We start from the raw sequence: 13,168 nt of genomic DNA, 5'->3' as shown, positions 1-13,168 counted from the left end.
GAGGTACTGAATAGACAGAACCAAAGCAATAAAAATAAATAAATGTAAAAATAATAATAATGATGATTATTATTTTTACAATAACTTTTCATCCACGGAGTGGTTGCTATACAACACATGATTTGTTGTTTTGTTGTTCTGTTGTCCAGTGGCGCTATACTGATTGGCTTATACTTAAAGGGGCAGTCTAGTCAAAATTAAACTTTCATGATTCAGATAGGGCATGAAATTTTAAACAACTTTCCAATTTACTTCTATTATCTAATTTGCTCAATTCTTTAGATATCCTTTGTTGAAGAAATAGCAATGCACATGTGTGAGCCAATCACGCAAGGCCTCTATGTGCAGCAACCAATCAGCAGCTACTGAGCATATCTAGATATGCTTTTCAGCAAGTGATATCAAGAGAATGAAGCAAATGAGATAATAGAAGTAAATTAGAAAGTTGTTTAAAATGACATGCTCTTTCTAAATCACGAAAGAAAAAATGTGGGTTTCATGTCCCTTTAAGCCCCTCCAGGATTGGTGAGATAAGTGTTTAAAAGCTTTCACTGTCAGTTTCTAATTAGCCTCCGAAGAAGCGCAACTACGCATGGGCGAAACGCGTCAGGCGTTCCTGACTGTGACCTTATCATTTTGTACGGATATTTGGACTTCCAATAAATATAACTTTCCAGCATACAATTTTGAGTCAGTATATCCTATTGTTACATTATACTGTTTACCAGCGGTTGGGTATACCGCTTTTGGATTTACTACTTGTTTGCTGCATCCACCTTGGACTCCGGGCTTACTCTCCGCCCCCCCGTGTCTTGCTCCTACCAGTGTGCCTAGCAACGTGTCAGGTGACGCACCAGGAAGGGCCGGATCTCTTTGCACGCCAGGAAGGACAGCCCCGGAAGGGTCTCATCGCCAGTCTGAGAGGTAGTACAGCAGTGTGCCCAGGCACCCCACCAGACCAGTGGAGGGTAAGAGACTATGGCAGATATGTTACCACAGTGACTTTGTGTACGTTTACCTACACCTTTGACATCTAGGCTGAAGTGGAGCGTATTGACACTATAGGAACAGCAGAACGATTACGCTTTGAGTCCTTTGTTGTGGATTTATACTATTATCCTTTGACCGTTTGTCCCTTCACACATGGATTATATTGGGACATATACCCCTACTTTGGTTCTTTAGTATATACCGCCAGAGAACCCAGGGGTAAACTTGTGAACACTTTGCTATTTGTGAACTTTTGTTTAAGTGGTCACAGCTAGGTCCAGTGACCTAAACTCCATTAATATTTGTAACCCACTGGAATACTTTACAGAACAGGGCATTGAATAAGTGATAACACATGCAGATTTTATTCACTCAGTCTCACCATTTAGTTGTGCAGCACGATTGCTCAGCTCCACATATCTTTTATATTTCTCTCGTATTTGTTTGCCAGAAGAATCTCTCCAGCCTTTCCAGACAAACAGCAGTTCATTATAGTCTCGGGATTTGGCCAAAATTTCTGTTAGATCTGATGAGACACACAAATAAAATACATTGGGATATCTAGAAAGAAAGTGTTAGCCAGTGACCCTGATCAAGAAGTTACTGAAAAGATTATGTAGCATTTTTCTACCATGACAAAATGGCACAAAGGCACTGTAGGGGATAGACAATTAGTAATTCCTTACACAACATATATATAGTATGCATACATATATCTTATAGTACATTTATCACATAAAAACACATATATGTCTTTGAGAAAAGTTACACTGGTATTTCCCTCTGCTGTCCTGTTCTCAAGCAGTATTACTATCTATAAAGAGTGAGATGTCACATTCCAAAGGAGATAGCACTACCACACTAGTGTGAAAATATGTGTTTGTTATGAGAACACTCTTATTTATTTCTAAACGCTTGCTAAATTAAATAATATGATTGACATAACTTTAGACACGCCTGCTAAACTGTACTTTAATTATTAGAAATGCTGAGAGGGGGCAGGAGTTGTGTGGGCAACATCTTGGAGAGCAGTCACAGGTATTAGCACTTGTAAAATCTGATGTTTGTCCCACTGAATAATGATGCTGAATGCAGCTGCACTCCTCTGATTGTTCACCATTTTACGCTGATATTTATGCCTTATTCGAAACCCGAAGATCAGTAATGCGTTTTTAGTTTAATTATTTATGATTACTGATTTATGTTATTGCAATAAGTTCATAATAAACACTGTTATTATACCACTGTTATTGTTATACTGTATTCTTGTGTGTGAGTTTCCCTTTTTTAGTACTATTGTGAGACCTAGTTTGCAATTGCTCCAGCACCAGGACATAAAAAAAAAATATTGCAGGAAGTTTCTCATATCATAGTAAGATTAACAAAGACATTAGGAACATATAGGACATGGAGTATATTGCTCTCACTCTTTGGCAGTTGGAGACACAGGAAGGAGCTCTGAACTAGGTCAAAAAGAATATGGATTCTTTCCCTGGCAAATTAACAAAAGGTAACAGAATGTTGAGAGAGAGCTGTGGGATATGGAGTCAGTTTCTTTGTTGCAGCATTGAACAATACAAAAAGGAAACTACAAATTATGGAGTTTGTATTTCACCCACATACTAACTCCCACATAAATCAACAGATCTCAGTTAAGGTATTTCCCTCTACCCTGTTTGATTATGTATTGTAAATATTAATGCAGCTTACTATTAATCTCTTGGAACTTACCTGGATCCAGGGGATGGCAAACAGAGCCATTGCAAACCTTGGCCACACTGTATATGGTTTCCATATCTGACATAATTTGGTTGAGCTGCAGGAAATGGAAGTTATGATATAATCAATGAACCCCCTTTAAATTCTCTGGACATAAATCCATGCTCCTTAGTCTTCTTATACTGGTTTTAAGATTTATAGACACCCTTTCTGTTTTGTTTCTTTTCTAAAGACTTAAAACCTCACTAACCACTGTCATCAATCATGGACCTCTAGAGGTTTTGGAGATACCTTCACTGATGGGTCTGCCTGCCAGGCTGCTCATGTGATGCAATATTGTCCTCATTCTCCACATTAGATCTACTGCAATTTGACTGAACTACTATAGTCAATAAAACTGAGAACAAATGACTTTGTGAGCATTAACTCTAGTGTTATGTCACACAAGACATTGTTGCACAGAGCCAATTGAGCATCTAGTACCTAAACCAACTCTGTCCTTTTTGCTACCCCCACTCCCATTTATTTCCTCATTGTGTATTTTGGCCTCAGTGTATCTCACCTCTTTCAGCTCACTCTCAGGTAATGCAGCTTTATCAATGTCACTAAGTTTTTTCAGAAGTCGTTTAATCTCTGGGTTCTGGAAATCAGTGTAGTCAAACTGTCTTGCTTTAAGCCCATTCTCCAGAGTGTGAGCTGACATAGCTAGGCTTTTCTCCAGCTGTGAATGAAAAGGAATAAAATACCAGATGATTGTTGTTAGTGAGAGCAGCTACATATTTCCAGATAGTGACTCTATCATAACCCATAATTACATGCACTGGTGACAAGAATTACATCCTGAAAGTGAGGCAGAAAAATAATGATACATTAAAGAAAATGTCACATGATTCTTCATCACGTTGGTTGCACCAAAACTCTATAGATAACAAGAAAAACGATGCAAGTTAAAGCAACATTAATGCTCAATGATAACATACATTAATGTGAGTATTTTATTATTGTACTATTGCTTGCACATTACTATGAGTTTAATCCCTTAAAGGGGCAGTCTACTCCAGAATTTTTATTGTTTAAAAAGATTGATAATCCCTTTATTACGCATTCCCCAGTTTTGCATAACCAACACGGTTATATTAATACTCTTTTTACCTCTGTGATTACCTTGTATATAAGACTCTGCAGACTGCCCCTTATCTTAGTTCTTTTGACAGACTTGCATTTTAGTCAATCAGTACTGACTCATAAATAACTCCTCAGGAGAGAGCACAATGTTATCTATGTGGCACACATGAACTAGTGCTGTCTAACTGTGAAAAACTGTCAAAATGCACTGAGATAAGAGGCAGCCTTCAACAACTTAGAAATTAGCATATGAGCCTACCTAGGTTCAGCTTTCCACAAAGAATACCAAGAGAGCAAAGCAAATTTGATGAAAGTAAATAGGAATTGCATGCCCTATAGGGCCTATCTGAATCATGAAAGAATAATTTTGACTAGACTGTCCCTTAAGTCAGCTCCACAGTGACAATGCACTTTCACTCCAGGGCTGAACAATTTAAATGCAGTTACATACATATGCCGCCTCTGAATGGCACATTGGCCGTGTTCAGCTTCAAGCCCATAGTGCATTTCCAGTCTGGAGCTAACTTTAATTTTGAGTTTAAACTATTTGCATGGGTTAAACACAAAGTAGCCAATCACAATGTTATCTTATGATTTGTCTACACAATAACCGATTAGAGTCTGGTTTTTTTTGTAGGTAAATAGTCTCATTAGCTTTTCTAAAGGATTGTGATTGACCCCATAGTTATGTGCAAACAATAGTGCAATAATAAAATGCTCTAATTATTAATATTTTTCTGTCATGTCCTAAAGGCACAATTAAACTTTCATGATTCAGATAAAGCATGCCTTTTTAAAAAACTTTCCAATTTATTTATAATATCTATTAGCTTTGTTCTCTTGGTATCCTTTGTAAAATCATACTTGGTAGGCTCAGAAGCAGCAATGCCCTACTGGGAGCTAGCTGCTCATTTGTAGCTGTGCATATAAGCATCTTGTCATTGGTTCACACAATCTGTTGAGCTAGCTCCCAGGAGTAGCTACTCCTTCAATAGAGGATACCAAGAGGATAAAGCAAATTTGATAATAGCAGTAAATTTGAAAGTTGTTAAAAATGGTATGTTCTATCTAAATCATGAAAGAAAAAGTTTGAGTTTCCTGTCCCTATAATATATTAACAGTTTCATATTAAACCCTATAGGCATCTGAGAATGCCTTACCATGATCTGCTTGTTGTGTTCAGTTATGTCGGTGTTATAACTCCACGATGACTCTGTGTATGTGTTCCACACCACCTCTGCTGTCCTTGTATAGTTATTGAGGAATTCTTCTGCCTCTTTCTCGTTAGCAATTTTATCTGTAGAGTTTAGAGTAGCCATTATATTTATATTTTACATCTACTACAGCCATAAACTTTCTTCAAAACAAGTTCATAACCAATATCACTGTATAACAAATATTCAACAGTATTAACAAATAACAAATGCAAATTGAGGGGGGGGGGGTTCATAGAGACAATATCTCATGCATGAATCTAGTCTCTGTGTGTACATGTAGCAATTTGAGTTTTTAAAAAAATAAAAAAATATCATGTATCTGGACCAATCAGAGATCAGCAAATTCTCTAAAACAAAGCTGTGCTTCAAAGAGTTCAACTGGTTCCAAAGATCTATGGAGGAAAATGTCAGCATTGGATCAGTTAGGCTCATGTATGTGTTAGAGTTATTGAAGCATTCTAATGTTTTGATGGGGGTTTTCACCAAAGGTTTTAAAAATAAATCAATCAAAATTTAAATAATTGCCCCTTGCCCCACAATTTTATTTATTTATTTTTTGTCTCAACTTGATTTATTACTAGGCTACTTATAATCGATACATTGGGGCCAATTTATTATGCAGCAGATGCTGCATCAACGCCCCATCTACCAGATACGGAAGTTAAGAAGCAGTGGTCGTAAGATGATCAGGATGATTGATGGCCCCTGCTAGCGACTAATTGATTGATGTCTGGGTTTTTTTTTATCATTTTTCAGAGATGTTTCAGTTGCCTTGTTAATTTTTTTTTAAGCTTTTATGTTCCACATATTATCAGTATGATAGTTCTTGATTTTTATCTCTATTTGATCTTATGAAAGTGCTTATTAAACATACAATTATTGTATGATGTACAATTTGTGGATGCATCTCTATTTTTTTTGGAATTTTGTACTTTAATTTTTTTTTTTTTTTTATTACATCTCCATTAAATATTCACTGGAACCACAGAAAAGGTGGGGGAGTTTGAGGGTAGATGGGCTTGCCATTTAAGGGGTGATTGTGCTGGAGGCCAGGGCTGGACTGGAAATAAAAAGCCCTGGAAAAATATGAAGACCAGCCCTATTTTCTGTTGAGTCAGTAGAATGCACATGTCCTGTTTTTCTCAAAGGGGGTTACTGGGATATCCCTAACTCAATATTGTATAGTCCATGGGTAGTGGACAAGATAAAAATTTACATGCGTGTATATATAGAACAGAGATAAGTCATAGCCAATTTCTTCTTATGGAAATTAATTTCCTGCAGTGTTGCTTTCAAAATTGGAAAAAGGTTTCCTCGATCAATAACTGAAAAATTTTACAAATATTTTTTTAAAATAGTAATAGGGCCAGATAACAAGTGGCTTGCTAAATATTTTTTTCGTTAGCACCCTAACGCCGCTAAAATTATTACCCCACATATTACAAATTGAAAGTAAAAAGTTAACACACAAGAAAATTGTGGTGTGTGCTAACTTTAATGGAGTGTGCTTCTAAAAAAAACACTAATTCGACATATCGTTAGACCTACAGCGATAAACCCAAAGGTAGTTATGAATATTTCACATTCCAATATTCTTCACATAGAAGAAAATGTTCTTTTATTTATATATATATATATATATATATATATATATATATATAATTATTATTTTTAAAATAACATAATTTATGCTTACCTGATAAATTTATTTCTCTTGTAGTGTAGTCAGTCCACGGGTCATCCATTACTTATGGAATATATCTCTTCCTAACAGGAAGCTGCAAGAGGATCACCCAGCAGAGCTTGCTACATAGCTCCTCCCCTCACATGTCATATTCAGTCATTCGACCAAAGCAGACGAGAAAGGAGAAACCATAGGGTGCAGTGGTGACTGGAGTTTAATTAAAATTTAGGTCTGCCTTAAAGACAGGGCGGGCCGTGGACTGACTACACTACAAGAGAAATAAATTTATCAGGTAAGCATAAATTATGTTTTCTCTTGTTAAGTGTAGTCAGTCCACGGGTCATCCATTACTTATGGAATACCAATACCAAAGCTAAAGTACACGGATGAAGGGAGGGACAAGGCAGGAACATTAAACAGAAGGAACCACTGCCTGAAGTACCTTTCTCCCAAAAATAGCCTCCGAAGAAGCAAAAGTGTCAAATTTGTAAAATTTTGAAAAGGTGTGAAGCGAAGACCAAGTCGCGGCCTTGCAAATCTGTTCAACAGAGGCCTCATTTTTAAAGGCCCAGGAGGAAGCCACAGCTCTAGTAGAATGAGCTGTAATCCTTTCAGGAGGCTGCTGTCCAGCAGTCTCATAGGCTAAACATAGTATGCTACGAAGCCAAAAAGAGAGAGAGGTAGCCGAAGCCTTTTGACCTCTTCTCTGTCCAGAGTAAACGACAAACAGGGAAGAAGTTTGACGAAAATCTTTAGTTGCCTGCAAATAGAACTTCAGGGCACGGACTACGTCCAAATTATGCAAAAGTCGTTCCTTCTTTGAAGAAGGGTTAGGACACAGTGATGGAACAACAATCTCTTGATTGATATTCCTATTAGTAACTACCTTAGGTAAGAACCCAGGTTTAGTACGCAGAACTACCTTGTCTGAATGAAAAATCAGATAAGGAGAATCACAATGTAAGGCAGATAACTCAGAGACTCTTCGAGCCGAGGAAATAGCCATCAAAAACAAAACCTTCCAGGATAACAGCTTGATATCAATGGAATGAAGGGGTTCAAATGGAACGCCTTGAAGAACATTAAGAACTAAGTTTAAGCTCCACGGCGGAGCAACAGTCTTAAACACAGGCTTAATCCTAGTTAAAGCCTGACAAAAAACCTGAACGTCTGGAACTTCAGCCAGACGTTTGTGTAGAAGAATAGACAGAGCAGAAATCTGTCCCTTTAACGAACTAGCAGATAAGCCCTTTTCTAAACCCTCTTGTAGAAAGGACAATATCCTAGGAATCCTAACCTTACTCCATGAGTAACTCTTGGATTCGCACCAATATAAATATTTACGCCATGTCTTATGGTAAATTTTTCTGGTAACAGGCTTCCTAGCCTGTATTAAGGTATTAATAACCGACTCCGAGAAGCCACGCTTTGATAGAATCAAGCGTTCAATCTCCATGCAGTCAGCCTCAGAGAAATTAGATTTGGATGTTTGAAAGGACCCTGAATTAGAAGGTCCTGTCTCAGAGGTAGAGACCACGGTGGACAGGACGACATGTCCACTAGGTCTGCATACCAGGTCCTGCGTGGCCACGCAGGCGCTATCAGAATCACCGAAGCTCTCTCCTGTTTGATCTTGGCAATCAAACGAGGAAGCATCGGGAATGGTGGAAACACATAAGCCATGTTGAAGACCCAAGGGGCTGTCAGAGCATCTATCAGCACCGCTCCCGGGTCTCTGGACCTGGATCCGTAACAAGGAAGCTTGGCGTTCTGGCGAGACGCCATGAGATCCAGATCTGGTTTGCCCCAACGAAGAATCAGTTGAGCAAAGACCTCCGGATGAAGTTCCCACTCCCCCGGATGAAAAGTCTGGCGACTTAGAAAATCCGCCTCCCAGTTCTCTACGCCTGGGATGTAAATCGCTGACAGGTGGCAAGAGTGAGACTCTGCCCAGCGAATTATCTTTGAGACTTCCAACATCGCTAGGGAACTTCTGGTTCCCCCTTGATGGTTGATGTAAGCCACAGTCGTGATGTTGTCCGACTGAAATCTGATGAACCTCAGAGTTGCTAACTGAGGCCAAGCTAGGAGAGCATTGAATATTGCTCTTAATTCCAGAATATTTATTGGGAGGAGTTTCTCCTCCTGAGTCCATAATCCCTGAGCTTTCAGGGAGTTCCAGACTGCGCCCCAGCCTAGAAGACTGGCGTCTGTTGTTACAATCGTCCAATCTGGCCTGCGAAAGGTCATTCCCTTGGACAGATGTGGCCGAGAGAGCCACCATAGAAGAGAATCTCTGGTCTCTTGATCCAGACTTAGTAGGGGGGACAAATCTGAGTAATCCCCGTTCCACTGACTTAGCATGCACAATTGCAGCGGTCTGAGATGCAGGCGCGCAAATGGTACTATGTCCATTGCCGCTACCATTAAGCCGATTACTTCCATGCACTGAGCTACTGACGGGTGTGGAATGGAATGAAGGACACGGCAAGCATTTAGAAGTTTTGATAACCTGGCCTCTGTCAGGTAAATTTTCATCTCTACAGAATCTATAAGAGTCCCTAGAAAGGGAACTCTTGTAAGTGGTAATAGAGAACTCTTTTCCACGTTCACCTTCCACCCATGCGACCTCAGAAATGCCAGAACTATCTCTGTATGAGACTTGGCAGTTTGAAAACTTGACGCTTGTATCAGAATGTCGTCTAGGTACGGAGTCACCGCTATGCCTCGCGGTCTTAGTACCACCAGAAGTGAGCCCAGAACTTTTGTAAAGATTCTTGGAGCCGTAGCTAATCCGAAGGGAAGAGCTACAAACTGGTAATGCCTGTCTAGGAAAGCAAATCTTAGGTACCGATAATGATCCTTGTGAATCGGTATGTGAAGGTAGGCATCCTTTAAATCCACTGTGGTCATGTACTGACCCTCTTGGATCATGGGAAGGATGGTTCGAATAGTTTCCATTTTGAATGATGGAACTCTTAGAAATTTGTTTAGGATTTTTAAGTCCAAGATTGGTCTGAAGGTTCCCTCTTTCTTGGGAACCACAAATAGATTTGAATAGAATCCCTGCCCGTGTTCCGTCCGCGGAACTGGGTGGATCACCCCCATTAGTAAAAGATCTTGTACACAGCGTAGAAACGCCTCTTTCTTTATTTGGTTTGCTGATAACCTTGAAAGATGAAATCTCCCTCGTGGAGGAGAAGTTTTGAAGATCCTGGACATCTCTTGCCCAAGCCTGGGCGAAGAGAGAAAGTCTGCCCCCCACTAGATCCGTTTCCGGATAGGGGGCCCTCTCTTCATGCTGTCTTGGGGGCAGCAGCAGGTTTCTTGGCCTGCTTGCCCTTGTTCCAGGACTGGTTAACTTTCCAGCCCTGCCTGTAACGAGCAACAGCTCCTTCCTGTTTTGGAGCGGAGGAAGTTGATGCTGCTCCAGCCTTGAAGTTACGAAAGGCACGAAAATTAGACTGTTTGGCCTTTGATTTGGCCCTGTCCTGAGGTAGAGCATGGCCCTTACCTCCCGTAATGTCAGCTATAATTTCTTTCAAGCCGGGCCCGAATAAGGTCTGCCCTTTGAAAGGAATATTAAGCAATTTAGATTTAGAAGTCACGTCAGCTGACCAGGATTTAAGTCATAGCGCTCTGCGCGCTTGGATGGCGAATCTGGAGTTCTTAGCCGTAAGTTTGGTTAAATGTACGACGGCATCAGAAACAAATGCGTTAGCTAGCTTAAGTGCTTTAAGCTTGTTCATAATTTCATCCAATGGAGCTGTGCGAATGGCCTCTTCCAGAGACTCAAACCAGAATGCCGCCGCAGCAGTGACAGGCGCAATGCGTGCAAGGGGCTGTAAGATAAAACCTTGTTGAACAAACATTTTCTTAAGGTAACCCTCTAATTTCTTATCCATTGGATCTGAAAAGGCACAACTATCCTCCACCGGGATAGTGGTACGCTTAGCTAAAGTAGAAACTGCTCCCTCCACCTTAGGGACCGTCTGCCATAAGTCTCGTGTGGTGGCGTCTATAGGAAACATTTTCCTAAATATGGGAGGAGGGGAAAAGGGCACACCAGGTCTATCCCACTCCTTGCTAATAATCTCTGTAAGCCTTTTAGGTATAGGAAACACGTCAGTACACACCGGTACCGCATAGTATCTATCCAACCTACATCATTTTTCTGGAATTGCAACCGTGTTACAATCATTCAGAGCCGCTAATACCTCCCCTAGCAATATGCGGATGTTCTCAAGCTTAAATTTAAAATTAGAAATCTCTGAATCCAGTCTCCCTGAATCAGATCCGTCACCCACAGAATGAAGCTCTCCGTCTTCACGTTCTGCAAACTGTGACGCAGTATCTGACATGGCTCTCACCTCATCCGCGCGCTCTGTCCTTAACCCAGAGCTATCGCGCTTGCCTCTTAATTCTGGCAATTTAGATAATACTTCTGTCATAACAGTAGCCATGTCTTGCAAAGTGATTTGTAAGGGCCTCCCTGATGTACTTGGCGCCACAAAATCACGCACCTCCTGAGCGGGAGGCGAAGGTACTGACACGTGAGGAGAGTTAGTCGGCATAACTTCCCCCTCGTTGTCTGGTGATAATTTCTTTACATGTAAAGATTGACTTTTATTTAAAGTAGCATCAATGCAATTAGTACACAAATTTCTATTGGGCTCCACATTGGCCTTTAAACATAGTGAACAAAGAGATTCATCTGTGTCAGACATGTTTAAACAGACTAGCAATGAGACTAGCAAGCTTGGAAATACTTTTCTAAATAAATTTACAAGCAATATAAAAAACGCTACTGTGCCTTTAAGAAGCACAAAAAGCTGTCACAGTTGAAATAACAATGAACCAAAATAGTTATAGCAACCAATTTTTCACAGTAAATGTATTAAGTTAGCAAAGGATTGCACCCACCAGTAAATGGATGATTAACCCCTTAATACCCAAAAACGGATTAACAATTTAATAATTAACGTTTTTCTCACAGTCAAAACACACTGTCACAGGTCTCTGTGACTGATTACCTCCCTCAAAATGAATTTTGAAGACCCCTGAGCTCTCTAGAGACGATCTGGATCATGGAGGATGAAGTAGACAGATTGTGACTGAATTTTTACTGCGCAAAAAAGCGCTAAAATAGGCCCCTCCCACTCATATTACAACAGTGGGGAAGCTCAGAAAACTGTTTCTATGCAGAAAACAAAGATGGCCATGTGGTAAAAATCATGCCCCAATAAGTTTCATCACCAAGTACCTCACAAAAAACGATTAACATGCCAGTAAACGTTTTAAACATACATTTGAAAAGTTATGAATTGTTATTAATATGCCTGCTACCAGTCGCTTTTACTGCAGTTAAGGCTCATACATTATTTCAGTATTAACAGTATTTTCAGAGTCAATTCCATTCCTTAGAAAAATACATTCAGTGTACACACACTCATCAGCCTAATACCAGTCGCTATCACTGCATTTAAGGCTGAACTTACTTTACATTGGTATCAGCAGTATTTTCTCAGTCAATTCCATTCCTCAGAAAAATAATTACTGCACATACCTCATTTGCAGGGGGGCCTGCATGCTATTCCCCTTCTCTGAAGTTACCTCACTCCTCAGATGAGAACAGCCAGTGGATCTTAGTTACGTCTGCTAAGATCATAGAAAACGCAGGCAGATTCTTCTTCTAATGCTGCCTGAGAACAAACAGCACACTCCGGTGCCATTTAAAATAACAAACTTTTGATTGTAGAAATAAACTAAGTTAAAAAACACCACAGACCTCTCACAGCGACCTATCTAGTTAGGCTGCAAGAGAATGACTGAATATGACATGTGAGGGGAGGAGCTATGTAGCAAGCTCTGCTGGGTGATCCTCTTGCAGCTTCCTGTTAGGAAGAGATATATTCCATAAGTAATGGATGACCCGTGGACTGACTACACTTAACAAGAGAAATATATTTATACCTATATATCTTAAATACATACAAAGAACATTTTATTCTATGTGAAGAACACTGGAATGTGAAATATTTACAGTAAAAAAAACAGTAAAACATAATAAAAAATATAAAAATGTAATAAATAATAATATTCATGTTTAAAGGTATTTGCCTCGGAATTGCTACATATATATAAATTTGTGTGTGTGTATAAGTATACATGTGTATATATACCCATACACATATTTATATATACATTATATCCCTTTCCAGACAAACATCTTGTTATATAACGTATACCTTTTAACCCTAATAAATATGTTTTTAATATTTATATGAATAATTGTATTCAGATAGTGTATATTTGAATGTTACACTTTATTTTAATGTACTTAAGTTGTGTTTGGTGCATTTTTTTTTTTACTTGTTACATCTCACGCCTCACGCTAGGGGGCCTATATATTATGTGTCTGTCCGACATGATC

The 13,168-nt window shown here is 39.4% G+C and overlaps 1 protein-coding gene across 1 annotated transcript in view; it reads right to left on the bottom strand.

The window, feature by feature from the left end:
- ACE (angiotensin I converting enzyme) overlaps nt 1–13,168 on the bottom strand; it is a 186,981-nt gene that overhangs the window by 80,526 nt on the left and 93,287 nt on the right. Inside the window, exons 13-16 of the mRNA XM_053699782.1 lie at nt 4,995–5,131; nt 3,272–3,430; nt 2,722–2,806; nt 1,373–1,516 (exon numbers count right to left, since the gene is read on the bottom strand). Of these exons, the coding sequence (XP_053555757.1) occupies nt 1,373–1,516; nt 2,722–2,806; nt 3,272–3,430; nt 4,995–5,131 (525 nt within the window). The remainder of the gene's footprint in view (nt 1–1,372; nt 1,517–2,721; nt 2,807–3,271; nt 3,431–4,994; nt 5,132–13,168) is intronic.

Source organism: Bombina bombina, chromosome 1, assembly GCF_027579735.1.
Source record: "Bombina bombina isolate aBomBom1 chromosome 1, aBomBom1.pri, whole genome shotgun sequence".
NCBI classification, from domain to species: Eukaryota; Metazoa; Chordata; class Amphibia; order Anura; family Bombinatoridae; genus Bombina; species Bombina bombina.
Note: the sequence above shows the minus strand (reverse complement) of the source record. Positions and strands in the feature narration are given on the sequence as shown.